Source organism: Poecilia reticulata, chromosome 10, assembly GCF_904066995.2.
Source record: "Poecilia reticulata chromosome 10, P_reticulata-male-v2, whole genome shotgun sequence".
Classification (NCBI taxonomy): Eukaryota; Metazoa; Chordata; class Actinopteri; order Cyprinodontiformes; family Poeciliidae; genus Poecilia; species Poecilia reticulata.
Genome location: NC_088839.1, coordinates 26,674,315 through 26,699,855, shown reverse-complemented (window position 1 = coordinate 26,699,855; position 25,541 = coordinate 26,674,315). Strand labels below are relative to the sequence as shown.

Here is a 25,541-nt window from a genome sequence, read left to right as displayed (position 1 = left end):
GTCTGTGTTTGTGTTGGTTCGTTGCCTCTGAAGGGCACTGGGAAGGTCGCAGCTTACGTACGCCAAGGCCATGATGCTCAGAGGTCGGCCTGCCAACGACATCAGAGTCTTCATGTTGTCGGACGAAAGGCCCATGCCGCTGTCCGACTGACCCTGAAGAACAAGAAGATGGGAAATGATTAAATGATTATTGCTAAAAGTGTAAGAGAGAACAGAGGTGTGCAGGAAGTTTTGCATTTGCTTTCCAAAGAGCAAGACATTTATTTGAAGTAGTCTTTAGGCTTTCTTAATGTCTGTGAAACCATCTTGGTTGCTTTTTCTACTTGTTTGCAGCTTTTTCACAGAAACACAGTGTTATATGTGAATCAATCACGGATAAAAAGGCTCCTAAATCAATTATAACACTACTTAATTACACTGCAAAAACACAAAATCTTACAAAATAATTTTTGTCTAGTTTCTTGTGCAAATGTCTTTGTACAATTGAAATAAGACTGAAAGTAACTTTGTTGGAGCTTGGTTTAAGTCAGGGGTCTCCAAAGTGCGGCCCGGGGGCCATTTGCTGCCCCAGAACTGACTGCGTGTGGCCCTTCAAGAATGAAACAAATGTGGCCCCCAGCACAGTGTTTGATGTTTTTATTTTCACTTAGTTCAAAATTACCACAGACAAACTAAAACTACTCTTAAAATTTAAAATGTTGGCAACAGAACTAATTATTTGTTTTAAAAAAATGACGCTCCACATCTATTCAGTGACTTTGCTGCTTCCATTAATTAATTTATTAAACCTGATTAAAAACAGCAATAAAATCAGGCCTAAATCCTGATTTTATTGCTCAAAATTGACTAAATTTTGTTACATTTCTTCCAGTCGACGCCTAAAGAAATTGGAACGTGAGTCACATCTCAAGGTCTTTTTTACGTTTCACACATCCTTGTCCAACAACAAACTGGAGTTCCTTATTTGCTTAATTAAATTATTACGTGTTTAATTTAACTGGTAAAAGAATGTTTATTTTGGCCATTACTGTGCAATAATTGTGACACAAATCGGTGTTGATGCACCAACAGGATGGGATTTCTTCCATTTTTCTTAAATCACATGTCAACCTTAAGGTCAGGGGGCCAAAAACGGCCCACCAAAGCTTTTTATGCGGCCCTCTGGACTCTAGAAGGCATCAATCCAGTTTTTCGCAAATCATCGAAATTTATGCAAAAGATCTCTAAAAAGATTGACAGAATCAAATTAATAATTTTATGTTTTATTGCAAATCTTCCACAAAATCGTCAATCATTGGGCTTAAGTGATGCTAACTCCCACCTGTAGGTGGCAGCATTTCTTACTAATATGATACTGCGGCCTCCGCCTTTCTTGATGTCAAATTATAGTCCGTGATTGATGCAGTGAGTAATAAAAGTCAAATTTATCGTCATAAATAAGTGCAAATATTTCTAAATTAACACAATAAGTTTGTGATTTTGACTGCAAAAAACAAAACTGATCAATATGAAAAGATGTTTAGCATTATTTGATTTACAGAGAGAAGCTATTTATCAACATTTTAGCAGTTTAATTGGTTTTATCAATGCATTCATGATATTGATGTAGCTCAAAATCAAAAGGACTTTGATATTCCTGTCTTAAGATACTTTTTATGTTCTCTTGTCCTCTACTTTCCTGATTTATTTAAGCTCACACTGCAAAACCAAAATCATGATCAGTTGCAAGGAAAAGACAGAAAATGTGTGTAAAAGCAGCTGAAGTCTGAAAAACAACTTTAGGGAATAACTTTAAGTCTCAGTAGCTGCACCCAAACAGAGCGTTCATTTTGCAGTTTGTGTTACTGACCTCCTGGTTTTCATTTGTCCCGTTCTCCATGGTGATCTCATCAAAAGTTTTCACGCTAGCAGGGCGGATCTTTATGTTCCTGCGGGAACGAAAAGAGAGAATCCAGCTTTGAGACTCTGTTCTGATTCTACAGAGTCAAGTTCAGCAACAGAACCACGGGAACCTAATCATTTATATCAACATCGTTCAGCATCCATGACACTGTACTTTGATAACACTCACTGTTTGCTTTGCATTTCAACACTTGGAAGCTCAAACAGAAGCTCGGTTTTTACTCCAGGGCTGACTGTCATTACCGCCTTTCAGCACCTTCTCAATAAACACTCTTGGAGGAGCTGTGAAAACCCAAGAGCTCAACAAATATTTTTATAAGTGGACTTAAATCTTGACGCCAGTGCTGTGTTTTCTTTTTTGGGGGCGGGTGGGTAAAATCTCAGGAGCTGCGAATGTGTACATTTCTTATCGGGTTCTCATTGTGCTCTGGCCACAGCTAAACATATCTTCTGAGCTAAGAACATTTTGTGTTTTTGGATATTTTTCAGTGCAGAAAAGTAAAAAAAATCTGGGTTTGTCCACAACGATGTCTTAGAAAGTTCAAGAGGAGAGCAGAAGGAAAACAAAGCAAAAACGCAAAATGTTGCCTAGTCTAGTTTCTGATTTGAAATAAGACAAAATTATCTTACAAGTAACTTTTCAGTAAGACATTGAAGTTTGTTTTAAGTCAGTAAGTCCTTAATATTGTTGAAATAGTTCTAATTAGAATAATAATGAAATAATCTGAGCTTTTTTTAAGTGAATAATCCATTAGATTAAAATTCTAGTTCTACTGGCAGATTATTTCCCTTTTCCCATGTTATCAGTGAAATTATCTGATTATGGAACAAATACTTGATTCATCAATTTTAAGGAATTATTGAGTTAAAACAATTTCCCATATCCTGCTGAAAGGTTACATATATTTTTTGTTCATTTCATAGATTTGCATTAAAAGCTTTATGACCTGCATCAAATGTTTTAGATTTCTTTCCACAAACTTCTCACAATAGTTTGCTGGAGTTTTGGCCCATTCCTACGAACGTCTGTTCTTTTTCCAGTGCAAATATCTTAGTACACTTGGGATAAGATAAAACTAACTTGGAAGTAATTTTTCAGAAAGATATAGGAGCTTGTTTAAGTAAAATCAACATTAAGGAATTGTTGATTAGAACAAGCTCCCATTTCTGGTTGAAAAGTTAGTTTTGTCTTATTTTAAGTGTACTAAGATACCTGGATTATATCTAGACCAAAAATAATTTTCTGTGTTTTTGCAGTGCAGCCAGGCTTGCAGCTCTGTGCAACTGGCCACATAATGAGCTGGAATTCGATTATAAGCAAAATGCAAGACAAATGTAAAGATAAAATAAGTTAAGGAGGTTAAAGTGTCACATATGATCCTACTGGAGCCGTAAATGTCAACACCAACATTTTAAGATACAGAAGAAGAAATCTGCAGAGCATAAAAATCTGTCAATTTTTTCAAGTTTAGGGAAAAGTTTGGTGAAATTTTGTCAAATAATTCAGTAAGGGAAGGCGCATAAAGTGCAATGAGTTTGTTTATGTAAGGTAGCCAATGAAGAGCAATCCGAACTCTCACCAGCTGCCCCCCGAGTCCCGGTGGGAGACGGGTCGTGTGGACGTCTCCTCCGTCTCCTCAATCTGCTCTCCCACCTTCGCCAGCAGGGCTGTGTTGATGGGTATGTAGTGTTTCCCCTCCTAAATCAACACAAGAGGTAGATTTATGGCTGGTGCTGTGTGCGCTGTGCAAACAAAAACATTCAAGGTTGGTGGCGGCAGGCCAAAGAAACCAGGGTCATGCTTAATAAATCCAAAACCGTTTAATATGAAGTTTAAGCAGCCAGTTCATCACCGCGCTTTATCCTATTTTGAGGCCATGTTGTGAGAGAAATTAAATCCCTTTATCTTCACAGTGTCTTGATTAATATATGTGTTATTCAGGTTTTATTTGACAGGCTAACACAGAGTGGTAAATAATTGTAAAGTGGAAGAAGAATTATGGATGTGAAGGCACCATTTTTCAACTTTTGCCACAGATTAAAATAAATATCAATCTCAAGGTCCAAGGACCAACTCTGTCACGCCGTTGATTTTTATGTGGCTCTCTAGACTCCAAATTTTATCAATAAGTCCTTCCAGTTTTTTGCAAGCCCACAAAATTCATGCAAAATCAACAGCAAATTTCCCTCAAAAATGGCCAAAAGCATTGAGTATTTGTATTATTTCATCTTTTGTAAATTTTTCAGTGCTTAACTGTCTGCGCACTACAACTGATTTCAGCAGTTTATATATCAAAACGTTCAGCTTGCTCTGGAGACTTCTACTCTGTATTTTGGTAATTTCAGCTTTTGTTATTTTTTAAATATTTTACTCTCACGCAAATTTCATCCTCATTGAAATTCATGAAAATTTCACAAAATTCTGTAAAAACTCTGAGCTTTTTGGCATCTTACTACTTCTGCCTACATCCACCTAGAAACTTCATTCAACTTTTAAACAGTTCACAAGACATTAGGCTATCTCCAAACGATTCAGCTTTCTTGTATCACTTATGGTTTTTCTAAAATCACGATTTAAGTTTTATGTAAGTTTTTGCCCGTTTTCAGTTTTACAGTGTAATCCAATGGCGGAATTCTTCAACTGACAGAGTGTACACTCTAGTAACTGATGATTTTTGGTTTTTCACAAACAAAATGCTGCTCTTTGCACATCTTTCACCCCAGAGAAATAATTCATGCATCAAAACGTAGCCACATGCATCTGCTTTGAGGGAATATAAGCGTCATTGCAGTAGGTTTCACGGTTTTCTTCAAAACACTCCCTGAGTGCAGGGATATCACCCCTTCCTTCACTGGGCTCCATATAAAATATTTTCAGCATCATCTGGTGCGTTCGCTCTACAGATTATTATTATCACGACTGTTTTGCAAGGAGCAGCGACTTTTCTAGTTGTTTTTAAATTTCTTCCAGGTTAACATCTTTGCAGTCGGAAGTTTGTGACATTAAGCAGCGCCCCCACCAGACAGTCCTGCGTCTCTCCAGTAATCACTTTGCTCAGCATGTGGTTCCTTTTATGGGATGTGTGCCGTCATCCCAAAGTTGCGCTCAAGTTTCTTACTGAGTGTTGTTTCCCCTCTGAAATTACGAGGCTCAACGCTTCTTCCTGACGATGTGAAATTCCCGTGACTAATCCTGGTAATCTAGTGAGTAATCGTGTAATAACAAAAACAAGTTTTATTTTTCCAAACCTAGAGTTGGAGGCACCAATCTTTAATTGTTTAAAGATTTTCTCTTTGTTAGTGTCAGAAATATACACAGAGGCTCAAATATATACATACATTCCAACTAACATTTGAAACTATGGCTCATCCATTAACAAGTAATCGCTAACTGTAGTGTACAGACTCAAAAAAAGGCCATTTGCTGAAAGAACAACACAATCAGAGCAGTAATTAAGCAAAAACTATATACATTTTGCATTTAAGATAAAAAGTTTTCTCCACAGAACTTAAGAAGCATAGTTTTAACTCAATTCAGTAATAAAATCTCCTATTTAGCACCTTTTTCTCTCTTCATTTTAATCAGTTAGTCTAAAAATGAATCACCAGGTCACCCTACACTGTACTGATGTAAAGTAAAGCAGAAAGTACTTACCGTATTTTCCGCACTATAAGGTGCACCTTCAGTGAGTGGCCTATTTTAAAGCTTTTTTCATATATAAGGCATTATAAGCATTATAAGGCGCATAGAATAGACGCTTCAGCTTGGGTTGCCAATTTGTTCCATACTCTATTATTACACAACCACATTTGTAAAGAAGTGGTCCCCGAGTACTTTATATAGTAGTCTGCCCCAGTCGTTGTTTCACTCATGGTGTTGATGTTGCGATATTGTGCCCAACTGCTTTCTGGGTAACACAGACCAACCGACACGCTGCCGCCGCAGTCTCTGTCTCTCTTTTTTTTGACATGGAGATGTTAAAACTATTTTTTCACTGATGGAAAAAAAAAATCAAGCGTTCACTAAAAAAAAATAATGTTTTATTGCATTTCAGACAATACAATATTAATTTAAAAAAGGAACTAAATTGGTTTTTAATGAGGCTTAAGTAGTTAAATGAAAAATTATTTCTATTTAACTTAGTAGGAGACATTTGTCCAAAGATTTGTGCCTGCAGGTGCTTCTAAACCTGTTAATTATAGAAAAGCATAATAAAATCAACTTTCTGTTCTTAAATCGCTAAAGTTGTTTACTGAAAAACAAGACTTAAATGAATCAGTGATACTTTTTTCTGACTATAACTGTGAATCCACTAAGTGTGAGTCCATGAACTGAAGCTCCAGCTATGCAGAGTTTTCCTTTGTTTTGTTTTGTTTGTTTTGTGTGCTGTACCTGTTGCACGCTGGCCTGCAGCAGATCGCCCAGCCTCTCCACCAGCTCAGTGAAGGTCGGCCGCTGCTGTGGCTCTCCCTGCCAGCAATCCAGCATGGTTTGGTATCTGTAAGGAAAGGAGAAGCTTTCAGCTCCAGAAGCCTCAAACCCGCAGACTGTGTGTTTCCACTGATATACAGTGAAAATTAACACTTTTAGGAAGATGGAAAACAACCGTAGGCCCTGGTGGTTTTTCATTCTTCTGCAGAAACAAATGCAGCCTGTTCTCCTCATGACAAGCTGTCAGCATCTCCTCCATTTAGTGGAGAATTAGAAACATCTGTTACAGAGCGTGCCTCAACTTCAACCTTTCTTATATTTTATTAAATTACAACCACAAATTTGAGTGTTTTTTATTTAGATTTAATCCACTATAAGCAGTTCGTAATTGCAAAGTGGATCAGATTGAAAGCATCTGAGAGCAATTTTTATTTGGTCCTGCAGATTCTCAATTAGATTTAGGTCTGAGCTTTGACTGGTCCGTTCCACTACATTAATTTATTAGATGTAACACTGCAAAAACACAAAATCTTACCAAGTATTTTTGGTCTAGTTTTTAGTGTAAATATCATAGTACACTTAAAATAAAACAAAACAAACTCAAAAGCAACTATTCAGCAAGTAACTTGTTTTAAGTTGATTCCTTTAAAAATTATGAAAACGTACTAACTAATTTCACTTAAAATAAGACATTTTTTCAATGTTATAAATGAAATAATCTGTCAGTGAAACTAGTAGATTTTTCATCATTATTCAAGAACTATTTACTTAAAACAAACTCCAATATCTTGCTGAAGAGTTACGTTAAAGTTATGATATCTGCACTAGAAACTAAACACAAATAATTGGAAATATTTTGTGTTTTTGCAGTCAAGCCATTGTTGCTCTGGCTGTTTGTTATGAGTTGTTGTCTCACTCTGAAATCTTCTGCAGCTTCAATGAGTTTTCTTCAGGGATTTCCCTCCGTTTAGCTCTTAGCATGACACTGCCACCACCATGTTTCACCTCAACGCAGGTTTTCACCAATAAGTCTCACTAATGTTCGCTAACAAACCTCTGAGGCTTTAAAAGTAGAGCTGTGTTTACACTGAGATTTGATTAGACACACATGGACTCTATATTCCTATTATGTGAGTAATGAAGACGATTAGATACGGTGGATTGTTTTTTTAGGGACACTTTGCAGATTTTTATTTGGAAAAAAACACCAAAACCGTGCATCAGTTTCCTACTACTCCCCTTAAATGGTTAACTTTGTAATTTATAGAAGCACCACATCTTCACCTTATTGATTTATTACATTTTCATCTTATTAATTGCAGAGCTCACTCTTCCACTTGTCTTTCCTGCATGATCTGAAGCATTTTATTGACCAGGAAGTGCACACAATGCATCGGAGCACAATTCAAGACCCTTCCTGCCTGCTTCTTAATGAGAATAAATAGCACAGCCCCACATCACCGGGAACGCAGAGTTACTTTTTTGGAAAAGGAAGGATTGTGTTTTTAATTCATCTGATGGGAAATGAGCATCCTTTTATTGTGTACCCACTCTTTGCAAAGCATCCGGTGCATTCCTCTCCGATGCATCATAACATCGGAGAGGAATGCCAGATGAATTTCAGCCGGCAGAGGCGCAAATTAAAGGGCATCCCCTTGTTGCCTCGTGTGTTTTTAATCATTCCTCTATTTCCAAATTGGTTTGAGTTGATCAAAACATGAATTTTGTAGATTTCAACAGCACTGTGCATCCTGCTTGACCTATTACTCAGTGTATCTACACTTTAAATTAAAGCTAGACCTCTTAGTTTGAGAATGTAAAGTATTTAATCTGGTGGAGCCGTTTACCCCGAACTGGTGATGGAAACTACAGAAGTCTTGATCCGTCCGGAAACTTACAACCTGTTTTATTTCGCAGATCAATTCATTGTCTCTTTAGTGTGGCTGATAAATGATTTTTTTTTTCTAAAAATGCTTTGAAATGCTGAACCTTTTGATTAAACATCATTTGTATAAAGTGTATTACAATCTGACGGAGGTTTAAATTAAAAGCAGACACAGACGTCACGCTGAGGCTGCAGGGGGAAAAAAAATAAATCACTCAACTCCATCGCTGACTGACAGCAGCGACACCAAAGAAGAGGACTGTGTTCTCCCACAGATATTTATGTCCAACAGAATCCTCCAACTTCTGCGCAGAAATAAATTAGGTGCTCAGTTTCGTCTGTCAGAAAGCCCTGCAACGCCTGAAAGCTCGACGTTTGAACGGTAATCAGCTGCTAAGGTTTCCTCCCACAATACTCAGAGCCGATTCTTGTCATACAAGGAAGAAGCTAATTATGTTAGCGACAAACAGGAAGTAAAACTGAAAACATTAAATAGCTAGTAGATTCTTAATATTGTGTTATACATTATATATGATGTTTCATTTGTATTCACACCTCTGGATCTTCCCCATACTTGGTCATGTTACAATTATAAACGTTAACGTATTTCACTAGGACTGAGTGTGATTGATGAGCAAAATAAGACGCAGTTTTTAAAATGTGGATGAAAGGAAACCTACGCATTTGATCTCCACAGTATTTTTAACAGCGTCTCGATCCTCTTCTACGGAAGATGATTAGGGCCACAGAAAAAAAAAGAGTTCAGATTTTTTTTTCCTTACGATTTTGACTCAAGAAAAAAAGTCAGATTTTTCTTTTTAATGGCTCTAATTGTCTTCTGTTCTCTTTTGTTGGAGTGTTAAGGGAATAAAGTCAAAATAATCCCACAATACAAAGTATTTCCAGAATAAAGTTGCGATAGTACGAGAATAAGGTCGTAACAATATCAGAATAAAGTCACAAGAAAATTAAAAAATAAAATTACAATAAAATCATAATATTACAAGAAAAAAGTCATAGTATTATATGAGAAACTATGAAAATTAAGTTGTAATAACACGAGAATAAAGTCATAATATTACAACTGGTAATATTATGACTTTATTTTCCTATTATCTTTAATTTATTCTCATAATTCCGACTTTAATCTTGTAACATTCTGACTTCATTCTCGTAATTTTATTTCTTAATTTTCGTAGCCCTAATTCTCCATCATAACAACTCTCAGTAAACCCACTCATTTAAAAGCTCCCTAAAGACTAGCAGTGCTCTTTTAACATAAAGCTTCCCGTTTTTATGAAGCTTTATTAACATAAATTCTCACATTTCAGAAGGAGCGTAATCTGGCGCTCTCATCCTAGTCCCGTCTTTCAGCCTGCAGCAGAACTCCTCGTCAATCTGGACCCCAGGATACGGAGAGGCACCTTGGGAGACGCAAAGAACAGAAACCGACGTCTGCATCACATTTAGCTTACAGCATTTGTTTTCCTTTAAAAAGAATAATTTATAGGGATACATAAATGGGAAACATGTTTTAATGGTGTAGCTTAACTGACAATGTGAAGTGACATCAAACAGAAACATAAGCAAGAGTTTTAAAGAAACGCATGATTCATTGCTGATAAGGCTGAAAGCTAATTTAAGACAATCAGAAACAGTTGCATGATGTAACTGTGGTTTGCTTTTAACATATGGTAAAAAAAAAAAATGTGTTACTGTTATTCTCATTCAGACTCCACCATAAATCCGTCTGATTTATCACTGAACCGGCTCAAAAGGGAACCTCCGTTCAACTTATTTATTTTTCATCCGTAATGTGGGAAATAAAGAGCTGAATGACTTCTTCCATGCCATAAGAAAACATAAAGTGAAACATTATATTTTATTTTTATTTGTCCAAATCCCCAGTTTGTCATCTTTGAGGCGATCCAAAACATATTTCTGTTCCAGGACTTACTGGTTACATGGATCAAAACTCCAGGAGAATTTTTATTTAGGTGAAAGTTGGTGAGAAACATAGTAAAAAAAACACATCAAAAAAGACCAAATTAAGCAAATAATATGGTTTCTTTGATGTATTTTTGACAGCAGTTGGATTTTGTTACCCACACGATGCTTTGAAATCTAATAAAATCTTGTTGCACAAAAAATATTAGTTTTAAATTCATAATTTTATCACTAAACAGTTTTCTCTTTAAAGCCATCAGCTTATTGATTTACGGCTCTACAGTTATAGTTTTTGGCTCTAAGCTGTGAATTCAATCAGAGTCACAGCTGATTTGTTTAAAATAATTGCATTTTTTAATGCTGGTATTTATTTTTTGACTTATGGTTTTTGAGTCACAGTAAACACAACCCGACTGTAAAAGTGCCGCCTTGTGTCCTTTTTAATTTAACTGAGGGATGAAAGCAGTGCAATCATCCCCTTATGTTCTCACTGTGACTTTTTACTGAACATTATTTTATGTTAATTCATGTTACAGAAATGAGTTGGGAATCACGCTGCCTGTTTACACAGCAGGGTACTGAACTTTGAAATCAACTCGGTTTGCTGTGATCCGACGCTGCAGAAAGGAGATTTAATGTCCCTTAACCCTTTCTATTTGGTGTATTGTTGGAGATTTTTTTAATTAAATTTTTTTGCAGTAATTTGAATAAAGTGTCACTTGAGGCATTTTGAGTAGAACATATTTACAGAAAAGAGGTTTTTTTTAAAGGAAAATTTTATATTTCTTTGTACAGTTTTAACTTAATCTGTGTCTGGCAGCTGAAGGAGGAACAGCTTATCCTGCTCTCTCCCGTCCTTACTGATAACTCTGCTTGTGGATTATTCTTAAAGTCACAATTTTTATGGTTTTATTCACATTATCGACATCATAACGGGATTACTTCAAACCTAAAGACCAGGAGATTTTCTCACTTTTATTTTTACCTCACTTTTCTTCACCTCCAAGTTGAACTAGGGCAAAATGCCCCCGTTCGACCCCAAGGACATTAGCAGTATTCTACAACGACTTCAGTTTTTAGAAACAAAGATTCAACGGCTGGAGGTGAACTTTGAGATCAACGCTACCTGTGGATATGAAACAACTCTTCCTCAAATCAGCGGAGAGGTTGTACACCCCGCACCAAGCAGCTCACCCTGGATCGCTCAGGGAGCCAAGCCAAAACAAAAGTCTCACACTGCAGATCCCATGAGACGACTAACGGGGAGAACCCCTCACCTGGATGAATCAGCGTGGCCAGCTCTGAGCAGAAACCCACCTTCAACCTCAACACCTGCTCCGCCAAAGAATAACAAACAAGCAGCCGGAACCAAAACGACTACACCGAGCCCACTCCCAAGGACAAAGCGACCAGCCCGAGCCTCAAAACATCCTGACTCCGTGGGAATCCCACTGAAAAACAGATTTTCTGCACTTCAGCACGAGCCTCTGAGTGAAAACCCACCTTCAAACATCAGCAATGAGGCTAAACCAACGCATCCACCGCACAAAGCTCCGAAGGACAAAGTGACCACCAGGAAAACGAAAGGTATGCCAAGAGTGCTTATTGTTGGAGATGAGGCAGTAAATAGAATCAGTCATGTTTGCAATCCCAAGAAAACGAGAGTGGTTTCTTTTCTTGGTGACACTGTATCTGATCTGACCCGCAAAGTGCTCTCTCTAACCACTGATCAGCCAAACATGGAGACTTTGGTTGTGCATGTTGGAGCCAACGATCTGGCAAAGCAAAAATCCGAGATTCTGAAAAAGGACTTTAATATTCTTCTGGACACTATGGGAAAATTAAAAATGAAGTTATTTCTCAGTGGTCCAATTCCATCACCTCAATGGGGAGACGAAAAACATTCCAGGCTGCTTATGATAAACAAATGGCTGATTAAAACCTGCTCTGCCAGCTCAGTGACCTTCATCGATAACCTCTGGATCTACTGGCAGCGCTTTCACCTCTTTGGAAGAGGAGGACGCAATCTTAACAAACACGGAATAAGGCTGCTCACTGCAAACATTTTTCATTTTATCAACAAGAACAACAATGTGACCATCGCTTCAGAAGAACAGGCTCAAGGATGTCTGATTAGGATGGAGCCCTCCGCATATCAAGAACAAACTACTCCAATACAAACTGATAAAACATCGGCTGTGAACAGAATGACTGGTTCCCCTCCGCCTTCCCCCATCCCACATCTTTCCCCCCTCCCTTCTCCTTCCACCCTCCCTTCTCCTTCCCCCCTCCCTCTCTGCTCCTACACTCACTCACACTTATTAGAAAGTGACCCACTAAAGAGAGTCGGGCTTCACCTGAGCCGCTTGAAAATGCTGGTGGAGAATTCAGGTCAGAGAGAAAGACGGACGGACTCTTTCTCATCCCAGCTGGATAGTATGGATCAACAGGTTCGCCTCGGCACAACTCTCACTTCATCTAAGCCACCTGCCTCTGACCTCCCTGAAGATCCAGCACTCTGCATTTCTGAGGTCTGAGACCGGGGTCCAGATATTATCCTTACACCCGTCTTCCTCCAGAATGTGTCTGGCCCCCCAACATTGCGTAGCAGGACAATACCTGTCCGGATCACTACAAGAACAGTTACAAAAAACAGAAATACAAAAAACAGTGGTCTTAATTCAAACCTCAGACTGATCCCCTGTCTAAAGGAACCTCAGACTGAAGAGCTTTCAGCCTCCGAGTCACTTAAACTGGCTCTTTTAAATACCAGATCTCTCTGTTCTAAAGCTCTATTAATTAATGATTTAATCACTGAGCATAATATTGATGTTTTATTTCTGACAGAAACATGGCTGAATGACAATAATGAAGCAATCGTACTAATTGAATCAACGCCTCCTACGTACAATTTTTTAAGTGAAAATAGAAAACACAAAAAAGGAGGAGGCGTAGCTTCAATATTTAAGAATACCATAAACTGTAGTAAAATCTCTTTGGGTAATTTTATGTCTTTTGAATATCTTGGAATCGAGGTAAAAGGCCACAAACGAACTTTGACACTAACTCTATACAAAACACCAACATATGTGGAAAATTTCTTTGCGGACTTGAATGAGCTTCTATCTCTCATATGTATTGATTACGATTGTTTGATAATTGTCGGTGATTTCAACATTCATGTTGACAACCCCCAAGACCGAGGGGCTAAAAAGCTCTGTAATATATTAGAGAGTTTTGGTTTAACACAACATGTCAAACAAGCAACACACACTCAGGGACACACACTGGACCTGGTTATCAGTAAGGGTGTGAATATTTCCAATGTCTCTGTAACTGATATTGCCCTGTCTGATCATTTTGCTGTTTTCTTTGACAGTTCTTTATCCGTTAACCCACTTGAACAAACAGCTACTATCACAAAACGTACTTTCACAGAAAACACAGCAGAAACATTTAATCAAATCTACTCTTCTTCCTCACTCTTAAGTTATAGTGACGTAGATAAGTTGGTGGATGATTTTCAGTGCAAACTTTCAGATATCATTGATTACATTGCCCCCACTAAAGTGAAGGTTGTGACTGGTAGGAAGAAATCTCCATGGAGAAATGCACAAGTAGTTCAATCTGCAAGACAACTCTGCCGTAGGGCCGAACGGAAATGGCGTAAAGGTCAACTGCACGTTTATTATGACATCTACAAGGAAAGACTACGTAACTATCACACAACACTGAAACATGCGAGAGAAGCTTTCTTTGCAGATGTCATAAACAAAAACATTAACAATGCTCGAGCTTTATTTGCCACTGTTGACAGGCTCACAAATCCTCCAATGACGTTACCACCTGAACTTCAATCTATTGCCGCCTGCAACAAGTTTTCTAGTTTCTTTTCAGAGAAAATTCAAAAGATCAGAGGATTAATCTGCTCATCCACTCCAAAGACAGTACTAATGCTGGGCCCAAACAAAACAAATGCAGGAAAAATGACCCAATTTCTACTACTAAATTATAAAACCCTAGAAGAAATTATAAGTCAATTAAGCTCCAGTTCCTGCTGTCTGGATGTCCTACCCACACATTTCTTTAAGAAAGTCCTGCCTGTTGTTGCTAATGATCTGATCCAAATAGTAAACTTATCGCTCTCTTCAGGTGTTTTCCCCCAGGCTTTGAAAACAGCAGTTATCAAACCACTTATAAAAAAGAACAATCTAGACAAATCCCTACTGCAGAATTACAGGCCGATCTCCAACCTCCCATTCATCAGCAAAATTATTGAAAAAGCTGTTTTTAAACAATTAAATAACTTCCTAACAATAACAAACTGCTTTGACTCCTTCCAGTCTGGTTTTCGTGCTCACCACAGCACGGAGACGGCCCTTGTAAAAGTGTTCAATGACATCCATATAAATACAGACTGTGGGAGAACCACAGTGCTGGTTCTGTTGGACCTCAGTGCAGCTTTCGACACTGTTGACCACGACATTTTACTGAATCGACTGGAGAGTTGGGTCGGACTCTCCGGTCCAGTGCTCAACTGGTTTGAATCTTACATAAAGAACAGGGATTTCTTTGTTTCAATTGGAAACTTCTCATCAGAGAGGTCAAAGGTCACATGTGGGGTACCCCAAGGTTCAATCCTAGGACCCCTTCTTTTCAATATTTATATGCTCCCACTGGCAAAGATTATAACAGGACATAGGATTAGCTACCACAATTATGCGGATGATACACAGCTCTACATCACGATGTCACCAGGTGACTCTGAACCCATCCAATCACTGAATAGATGCTTAGAACAGATAAATGTGTGGATGTGCCAAAACTTTCTCCAGCTAAACAGAAACAAAACTGAAGTTATTATCTTTGGACCTAAAGAGGAACGAACTAGAATCAATGCACAGCTTCAGTTATTACAACTAAAAACCAGCGATCAGGCCCGAAACCTGGGAGTAGTGATGGACTCTGACCTGAACCTTCAGAGCCACATTAAGACAGTCACAAAGTCGGCCTTCTATCACCTGAAGAACATCTCTAGGATTAGAGGACTTATGTCTCAGCACGATCTAGAGAAACTCATCCATGCATTTATCTTTAGCCGCATTGATTACTGCAACAGCGTCTTCACAGGTCTGACTAATAAATCAATCAAACAGCTGCAGCTGATCCAGAATGCTGCTGCTCGGGTTCTGACTAAAACCAGGAAGATAGAGCACATAACACCAGTTTTAAAGTCCCTACACTGGCTCCCTGTAGCTCAGAGAATAGACTTTAAAATACTGATGTTAGTTTATAAATCTCTGAACGGTTTAGCACCACAATACCTTAAAGATCTGTTATTACTGTACCAACCATCTAGACCCCTCAGATCTTCTGGTTCTGGTCTGCTCTGCATCCCCAGAACCAGAACCAGACGAGGAGAAGCAGCATTCAGTTTCTACGCACCACAGATTTGGAACAAACTTCCAGAAAACTGTAAAACAGCTGAAACACTGGGTGCCTTTAAATCTCAACTTAAAACCCACCTGTTTAGAGTTGCTTATGGCTAAATTAGGGTTAGAGTGCGGGTTTTGATGTCTTCCATGTTTTTATGTCTTTAATGTTTTTAATTTTTTTCTTCTTTCTTTTCGACGTTTTAATGATGTGATGTTTTTTGTTTTTTTATTTTTATTTTTTAAATTTCTCTCTTTCTCACTGTTTATTTCTGTTTTTATTTTAATTATGTAAAGCACTTTGAAATGCCTTGCTGCTGAAATGTGCTATACAAATAAAATTTGATTGATTGATTGATTGATTAATTACTGCTCTGAATATATTGTTCATTCAGCAAATAGCCTTTTTTGTGGCTGTGTACTCCATTAATTAGGGCTGGACAATAAATCAGTAACAATAAATATCATGATATTCATGTGATCAATATCAATAGATAATATATCTGATAGAATATTCAATATATAGAATATTAATTGAACTCTGATCCAGAAGCACACAGCATTCTGGGAGACGTAGGCAGTAAAAAGGCTTTAGCTAGCTAAGCAAAGTTGGTGGAATCAGTGAACTCACTCACTTTTTGGTTACCTAGCAACAACTTGCTGAGTACCTTGCAGTTACCTAGCAACAACTTGCTGAGTAACTTGCGGTTACCTAGCAACAATTTGCTGAGTAACTTGCACAGTAGCAGTTTAAGGTTTTGCCACTGTGTCTCATAACTACTTAAAAATAAAAAACAGCGGCGTGAAGTGAACGTCGTGGATAAAACTGGAAAGATCATGTCACCAGTCTGGCAGTACATCAGGTATTTAAAGTTAAAAAAAAAACAATAAAACAATAATTATTGATATTGACTGATATAAAATGCTAATATAGTCCAGTCAAAAAAATTTGTTGATGATTATTACAGAGATTAATCATGATTAATCTTTTTAAATCTTAGTAATCAGGCCTGGATGTGGCTTGTAAAATTAAACCTAAAACTGTAATTAATCATAATTTAACATAATACTCACTGCATTATGGGTTGGTGACACTCACCTAGAGAGAAGATCTCCCACATCAGGACACCGAAGGACCAAACGTCGCTCTGGGTTGTGTAGATCTTATCAAATATGGCTTCAGGAGCCATCCACTTCAGCGGCAGCCTAGCCTGTAACCAATGATTGATTCAAGTTCATCTTTCTCTCCCATTTGTATATCAAACTTATCAATCCACACAGGAACTACACATAAACATCTACGTTTTTACCCTGAAATCAGTTAGCAGAGCTCAAGATGTCGTTTCTTTCTGCCAAATCTGCAGCAGCTAACTGTTAAATGCAGACAGCTGTGTAAATAACGGAAATAAAAATAAACTTACATCGCCTTTGCGCACATAATCCGGGTCCTTATAAATGTCTCTGGCCAGCCCAAAGTCACAAATCTTCACCACATTGTTCTCAGACAGTAAAATGTTTCTAGCAGCCAAATCCCGATGAATGCACTGATGACAGAGAGAAAAACACTCGCTCAGACTCAAACTATTTGAACTCAAGCATGACAGGCTCCCCAAACTGGCATGCAAACAATGGGGCAGGATATACATATGGTCAAGAGATCAGTAATAGTGCTGCGGGATTTTTTGTTTTTGCTTCTGTTGGAGGTGTTTTACAACAATAGCATTTTTCTCTAATCAGTTTCATCCGGTCTCCCCAAAACTATGAATGGGATCAAGCTTGGCATCCTTTACAAACCTCAGGGGAGACATTATCCAGAAAACACAGCTGAAAGTGGGTCAAAGCAGCAATGGCACGGTCACTGTAGGCCAAGGGTGTTCAATGTGAGGCACGGGGGCCATTTGGGGTCTCTGGACTGACTTTATGTGGCCCCCTCCAAGCACAATTCAACCACAAATTGATTAAATTAAGACAAAACTTTTCAATTAAAATCTGCTCACAAAAATGTTGGAGGGAACACAAAGTTTCATCATATTTTCATGTTAAACAGGACCTACATCTACTTATTGAGTTATGCTCTAACGTACACCTTAATGAAACTTAGCCAAACACAGGAAGTGTTTTCTGACACAGATCCTGTTTCTGCTGTAGGGAACAGACAAAATAGTTTTCACTTTTCTTCAATCAAGACCAAAATAATGAGCAAACTAAATGTTTTTATTTAACAAGGAAAATGTGCAAAACCCATCTATGATCCCATTGATAAAAAACAATCTGATTACTTTATTTGTTTAATTAAAATAGTTTATGCTTAGTTGAGTAGGTAAAAAAAAGTTACAACATTTTTGGAGATTTTAGTTTTTACACTGCAAAAACACAAAATCTTACCAAGCATTTTTAGTCTAGTTTATAGTGCAAATATTTTTAGTTTACTTGAAATAAGAGAAAACTAACTTACAAGTATATTTTCAGTAAGATACAGGAGTTTGTTTTAAGTCAATGATTTTTTATTATTAATAATAATATTATTTTACTTGTTAAAAGTGAAGTAATCTGCCAATGGAACTAATACTTTTGCATCAATACTAAGGAAATATTGACTTATTTATTGCTGAAAAGTTTCTTCCAAGTTAGTTTTGTCAATTTCAAATGTACTATGATATTTTCACTAGAAACTAGACAAAAATACTGTGTATGTTTGCTGTCTGAAAACATGCAAAACACACTTTTCAACATTTTCACATTCTCCATTAAACTCTCATCATCACATGAATCCATGTCGTGTTTTTAAACGAGAATTGGTTCTCAAATCGTTTATGCTTGTGCACAAGCGACTGCAGAAGGGAGTACCTTGCGTGACGCCAAGAACTCCATGCCTTTTGCAACTTGAAAACTGTAGCAGATCAGATCCTCCAGCGTCAGAACTCTCTTGTATAAATCCTCCGGTTCTGTAAAATGAAAAGCATAAAGTGTTTTTCCATCTAGGATGATTTTTCAAACATCCAAAGCAGCTAAATCTCCTCATCTACGACTGTTTTTCAAAGCATTCGGTGTGATCAGCCTCATACACCTGCCAGATAAATCAGACAAGATAAAACTTCCCGTGGGAGGAACAAATATAAAGACAACAAGTCAACTTAAAGTGATGTCCTGTTTCCTCCTCTTTAAAACATCCGTAACAGATGAGAGATCAAAACAGCTTCTTTTGTGTTTTTTAACAAGATGTCAGGTGAAACGTGTGGTAATGAGCCTCGTCTGCTGAGCAGCTTCTCAGGAGTCCTTCCACCTCTCCACCTGAGTAAACAGCTAATCAGATCTGAAATAACACTTCGGAAATAAAAAGGCCGGCATGCTGAGCCCGACAGGAAACAAACAGACGCCTCCCCAGACTCAGTGGGATGACAGCGGCTCCTGCTGCAGCGATTGTACCGCCGAACGGGGGGAGGAAATGTCCCATCAGACCTGAAAACAATCTGCGGGGAGCTCTCGTTCCAGAAACGGGCTTGGCCCTTTTACCTTCTTCCTCTTCCTCCGAGTCGCAGTAGCTCTTATCTTCGTTAAAGCCGGAGCTGGCCGAGCTTCCGGTGCTGGCCACGCTCTCCAGGCGGCGCTTCATCAGCTCGCTCAGCTCGCAGCCGGACCCCGCCGACACCACCTTACCGTCCTGCCGCTGGCCGCATCAGGACGAAGCACAGAGTTAAACACTGCAGCTGATTAATGTTAAGATCAAAGGATCACGCTGCAAAAGCACAAAATCTTACCAAGTATTTTTGGTTTCTAGTGCACAGAAATCTTACTACACTTGAAATAAGACAAAACTAACTTATAAGTAACTTTTTGGGATTTTAACTAGTTACATTTACTTGAGTAGCTTTTTTAAAAATATGTACTTTTAGGAGTATTTTTTACTTTATAGTGATTTTATTATGAAGTATTTCTACTCTTGCTTGAGTAAACTTTCTGGATTTTCTACTCACTGAATGAAGAATAAACACGTTTTAACCAAAACAATCACCAGACACAGAGACACACCTGCAGTTTTTGTTAAAGTTTAATCAGTTTTTTTATTGAAAGAAACTGATTTGGAAAAAAATTATTTAGCCAGTTTTTGTTATTTTATGTTATTTATATAAATTATTGTAATTTTGGTCCTTAAGATTCCAATATTTCCATTTAACTTTATATTATCTGATTATGTAATTTTTAAATTTTGATCATTTGATCAGTTACTCAGTAGTTGAGTTGACTTTTTTACCAAATACCTTTTTACTCTTACTTGAGTAAAAATACGTTGAAGTCCTTATTTTATTTCCAATGTTTTCTTCGATTAAAAATATTCCCTGGAGAAAACATGGTCCTATTCTGCAAAAATCCAATATCTTACTGAATAATTTTGGTCTAGTTTCTAGTGCAAATATCTTAGTACACATGAAATAATACAAAACTAACTTCCAGCAAGAAACAGTAGCTTGCTTTAAGTCAAAAATATTGATGAAAAAGTATTAACTATAAGTAAAATAATCTGCCAGTGGAACAAAACATTTTAATTTAAAACCTGGGGAAAATGTCCTGTAGGATTTTGGTAAGATTTTGTGTTTTTGCATGAAGAGAAAGAAGAAAGCTCACCTTGTACACCAGGAAGTCGTCTCTTTTGCTTCTTAGATAGTTGGACAAGTTTCCGTATTTGCAGAACTCCACAATCATCATTAAATGTCCTGTTAAACACAGTTTTTGTGATTATTGATACTGATATTTTTAATCTACAACCTGATTAGAATTTTGTTACAGGTTTGCTCATCTCTAAACACCCTCTGCATTGCAAAAAAAGAGAATCTTACCAAGTATCTAGTTTGCACTTTAAATAAGGCAAAACTAACTTAACAGCAACTTTTCAGCAAGAAATAGGAGCTTGTTTAGAGTCAATAATTTCTTAATGTTTATGAAAAAATAGTAAACCCACTGGCAGATTATTTGACTTATAATGAAACATCTTTCCCTTGTTATAAGTGAAATGATCTGCAAGTGGAACCAGTACTTTTAATCAATTTTAAGGAATTATTTGTTTAAAACCAACTCCTATTTCTTGATGAAAAGTTACTTTTAAGTTAGTTTGTCTTATTTCAGACGTACTGAGATATTTTCACTAGAAACTGGACCAATAACACTTAGTAACATTTAGTGATTTTGCAGGGTGAAGCTCACCTCCAGGTTTGGTGCAGGCTCCCAGCAGGTTGACCACATTCAGGTGGTTGCCGATGTGGATCAGGATCTTTAACTCCGACATCAGAGCTTTACGCTCATTCGATGTAGCGCCACCTGCAGAAACAGACAATTTCAGTAAATATCATTACACTGGTTTTTTTAAACTTTGTTTTGATGAATCTCTTGAAAACCTTCCTAAAAATATATTTTAGAAGAGAAACAGACAACCTCCACTGTATCAACAATGAGAAGAAGGTGCTTTTCTATTTATATTTCTTTATTTCTATATAATACTTTATTTTTAACAATTTTCCCTAACAGTTTTTAAATAATTTTATGATTTTCATTATTTTTAAGTGCAATTTAGCAGCTTTATATTTATAAGTTACAGTTTTCAATCTTCATTTATCAAATTTTACCAACATTGTTTTTCACTTTCTGTTTGCAGCTTGTTTACTTTAATCTGTATCTTTATGAAGATTTAAAAAAAAAAGTTTCTGAACGCTTAAGAGCTGCTTGAAAATAAAATTTGTCTATAGTTTCATGGATTTTGTACAGTCTCAAATAGATATGTTTGCATATGTTTCCAAAAAACTAAAATAAATAAAGGATACCGGATTTATAAAGCAGCTCTTAATATATCTAATCACAACTCAAAAAAATAAATCCAGACAAAATAAGATAAGCATGTGTGCTTAGATTACATATCTGATTGCGGTAAATTTAAACAATAACAATGTCTTGAAATATACAAATGAAGACTTTTAGTCTGCTGCTTTGGCCAGCATCAGATTTATGAGACAAAAGCAGCCATGCAGTCTGAAGTCACAAAGCTGCTGCTTTCCATTAAATCTGACCTGCGTCCACTTTTCCTCTCAGAGTCTGTGATTTATCCCCAGACACAATTCATAAAGATAAGACAGCAGACAATAAGTGCAGCTGAGAGCCGTAATGTTGATGTTTGATATTCACTTTCTGGTCTTTTGGTTCTAATAAAACTGAAAACATTTTTAATTTAGCTGCCTGTTTTATGCCTTTTAACTTTGATGCAGATGTAACTCATTGGAAATATTTGAAAAAGTAAAGAACATTCATAAAACTTTAAACCACAACTAAACCAGTGTTGTGGTTTAGTTCTTATTCTATTGTTTTAAAACAATAGAATAAGAAAGTTTGAAGATTTGTTGATAATTTTGCTCTCATTTCTTGCACTTTTGAACTTTTCTTCATCTGCAGATGTGAAGGACTCTTACTCAGTCCCTACATTAGCTGGAAGGTTAGAGGTCTTAGCCTTTAGCTCTGCCTCCCTCTGCAACAAACACATCTCCAATTCTTTGCTTTGAACTATTAAGTCGCACAAACACCATTTGCACATGTTTTTTTTAGTTTTTTTTAGAAGAGAAATTCATTTGGTTGGTCTCTTAACCCAAGGAACTGATGTTTTTCAAGTTTTCTCTTTAGTCATAGCTTGTTTTTACTCTGTTTCATTCCCACCTTTAAGCATTTTTACTGCAACAGTCTTGCATGTTGAGAGCTTGTCAATCCCAAAAGCAGATGCCTCGACGACCTTTCCAAAAGCTCCGTGGCCAAGAGTTTTACCTGATAAAGAAATCAAATATGTCAGAAGAGGATTTAAATCAGACTCCCTGGGGATAAATAACCAAGCATACAAAGAAAAACAAAAGTTAAGGTTGCAGAAAACATACGGGGGCTTTGATATTCTAGTGTTTAGAGATGAATTTATGGTCCACTTAAGCCGGGGCGACAGTGCAGGTCAGTGTTAAGTGATGACTCAACTGTGCAGCTGCAGAGCGATGCGACATCTCTGCCATCTATCTTAGTGGCACTCACGATGAACAGCTTCCACAATTACCTCTTAACCCCTCATAATGTTTCTTCCTGACAGATCAGGAAGAAACACTAACAGAATTTATTCTAAATAAATCAGTTAGAAGTAAAAGAACTAAACTGGATGAATAACTTGGTTCTGTTAAGTATGCACATCTGTAAACATACAATGTGGAAAAATCTAATCTTACCAAGTATTTTTGATATTATTTTTTAATAATACCAAAGTAGTAACTTTTCAGCACAATAGGAGTTTGTTTTCAGTCAATAATTCCTTAATGTTGATGTAAAGATATTAGATTATTTCACTTATAATAACACATTCTACCCATGCTATAAGTGAAATAATCTGCCACTGCACTTTTTCATCAATATTAAGGAATTATTGACTTAAGCAATTGTATATATTTTGCTGAACAGTTACTTATAAGTTACTTTTGTCTTATTTAAAGTATACTAAGATATTTGCACTAAAAACTAGACAAAACTACTTGGAAATCTACAGACAGGGGTGTCCAATTTTTTTTCCCCCGTTGGCTAAAACTGTCAGCTCAAATGCCAGGCCAAAACAAAAAGAAAAAGAAAACAAAAAACATTTTTTACACTTATGAGATGGGAAAAATGTTTTGTTATAAGTGAAACAAATCTGCCTGCAGAATTGGTACCTTTTTAAATCGATATTAAGAAATTACTGACTTAAAACAAGCTTGTTGAAAAGTTACAAAAGTTACTTGTAAGTTAATTTTGTCTTATTCATCTGTGCACTAAAATCCAGACAATAATACTTAAATCTGATTTTGTGTTTTTGCAGTGCAGACTTTGTTCAAACACCTTTAGATTCAATGTTATCCTCCAGTTTTCTTTGGTAGGAGTCGACCAACATCTAACATCTTGAGTTGTTAATGTGTGCAGAGTTTCCCCAGACCGATCAGATTATGAGGACAGGTGCCTCCACATCCCAACAAACATTCATACTAGTGTTAATGTGCAAATGTTCGACGCAATGGCTGTGACATGTCTGGAAAGAATCAATAAGTCAAAACAAATAAACATTTTTATACTCTTCTCTTGACTGAAACTTCATACAATCAGATCCTGTTGATTATTTGTCACTTTTCTACAAACTCTGACTCTACCCAGGCAATGCAAAGGCTCAAATAATTGATGGCTGGTGTAAAATAAAGAATGCTAAATGATTTCTTGTTATAAATGTGTTTGTTTTTTATATGAATTGTACAGGACAGGTGTCACAATAAGGGGACAAATCTTTCCATTTTAAACAAAGGTGTGGAAATATTTCAGAGCATGTACATGCAGTTAAACTCTAAAAATTGGCAAATGACACGTGATTTTCGAGACTTTTTTCAAAAAGCCTCCAAATTGAATCCTACACTTGAATACTACACTCTAGTGGAAAACTGAGACTCTTGAGCAATAAAGCAGAGGGGGACTGGACTTCTTCTAATGTTTCTTGAGGATTTTTCACCTTTCATCCAAAAGACGTTTTTCGTTTTCAACATGGTTGCCAGAAGCAGGATTATGAGTTGCAGTCATGACACTAATTGGTCTGTTAAGGCGATTAGGACGAGTGAGTCACAGCTCTACCCTCTGCTCAGCTCAGTGTTTGGGTTGCTCACACCTCGGGATCTCACATTGCACCATTACAGACGTATCTGGATTGTCAAGTAAAAACTGACCCGACGTTAAACATTGCAGTGACTCACATGTCCCAATTGTCCCTTTAGTGACTTTAATGGCTCTAATAGTGTAAATGTTCTGACTAAAACTTATAAGCCTGTTTCTTTCAATCATGTTCACAACTGAAAAACCTTTTGAAGTTTATTTTAGCATATTTTGTGGATCAGTGACACATAGTCAGTATTCTTTTGGTTGGGAAAAATGATAATAAACGCATTATGTATCAACTACGATGCAAAATCAAATCTGAGCGTGTGTTAAGGTTATATTTTTGTTGAAATATTGAATTTTCTGAGTATTTGTTTTTTGTTACTGCAGCTTACCGAGACGCAGGCGGTCACGAGGAAACTCCCACTTGCTGCTGTCGTACTGAAGAAGATCGTTCTGCTCATCGAGAGGATACTCATCAGGATCGATGATGATGGACGGACCCATCTTATAGTGCGCCGGCTGCTGAAAAGGAAACAGAAGAATCACAATTATTATCTATAGTTTTTGTTATTATCTAGTTTAGTTGAATAAAACATTTGAGCAAGAAGACACTTCACTTTAAAGTAACTACTTATTTTACCTTTGAATAATTTAAATTATTGTTTCAAATTGCAGGAACAAAATTTCTGATCTGATAATGAATTTTACTAAATATCACAATGAATTCAACTCAAAAACATTTAGTGTTAATGGAACATTATCCGCTTTAAAATAATCATTTGCCTTAATAAAACACAAGAGTCAGATCAATGTAACGCACGTCCATCTCAGGAGACAAAAACACGCCGCTAAGCATTCTGGGAAATAGCTCCCACTCCTGTATTTTTCTTCATTCGATTTTTTTAAGTGCTAACCTACAAACTCTAGTTTATTCAACTCTGGGAGGTTTGACAAAGTTAATAAAAAGTTAACCCAACTCGCTACTGTAAGTTTATCTTTCACAAACTCACATTTAGGTTCAAAACCTAAAACTGACTAAATTCATTTGACTTGAGTAGAAGACAGTAGACACAACTAAATGACGACTCAGATGTTTTACAGTGTAACTATAACTGCTGATGATGAGTGTTGAACATTAATTGTTCCTCTTTAGGCCCAACTACTTTAGTTTTATTTCTGTTTAGTGCTGTGCTCAGCACTGAAATAAGTTCTTAGTTAATAGTTTCTTACATCTTAGGTTTCATTTTGAGCAATAAGGCAGAAGAAA

At 36.9% G+C, this 25,541-nt stretch overlaps 1 protein-coding gene across 2 annotated transcripts in view; it reads right to left on the bottom strand.

The window, feature by feature from the left end:
* Positions 1 to 25,541, bottom strand: part of kdrl (kinase insert domain receptor like) — a 62,178-nt gene that overhangs the window by 5,024 nt on the left and 31,613 nt on the right. Inside the window, exons 17-29 of one of the 2 annotated variants that reach the window (XM_008420784.3) lie at positions 24,667 to 24,793; positions 22,292 to 22,396; positions 20,798 to 20,911; positions 20,222 to 20,310; positions 19,112 to 19,265; positions 18,446 to 18,543; positions 17,020 to 17,142; positions 16,698 to 16,809; positions 9,544 to 9,643; positions 6,296 to 6,401; positions 3,483 to 3,601; positions 1,850 to 1,928; positions 62 to 153 (exon numbers count right to left, since the gene is read on the bottom strand). In XM_008420784.3, coding sequence (XP_008419006.1) covers positions 62 to 153; positions 1,850 to 1,928; positions 3,483 to 3,601; positions 6,296 to 6,401; positions 9,544 to 9,643; positions 16,698 to 16,809; positions 17,020 to 17,142; positions 18,446 to 18,543; positions 19,112 to 19,265; positions 20,222 to 20,310; positions 20,798 to 20,911; positions 22,292 to 22,396; positions 24,667 to 24,793 — 1,418 coding nt within the window. Of the gene's footprint in view, positions 1 to 61; positions 154 to 1,849; positions 1,929 to 3,482; positions 3,602 to 6,295; positions 6,402 to 9,543; positions 9,644 to 16,697; positions 16,810 to 17,019; positions 17,143 to 18,445; positions 18,544 to 19,111; positions 19,266 to 20,221; positions 20,311 to 20,797; positions 20,912 to 22,291; positions 22,397 to 24,666; positions 24,797 to 25,541 lie in introns of both variants that reach the window. The other variant, XM_008420783.3, reaches the window with a different exon arrangement.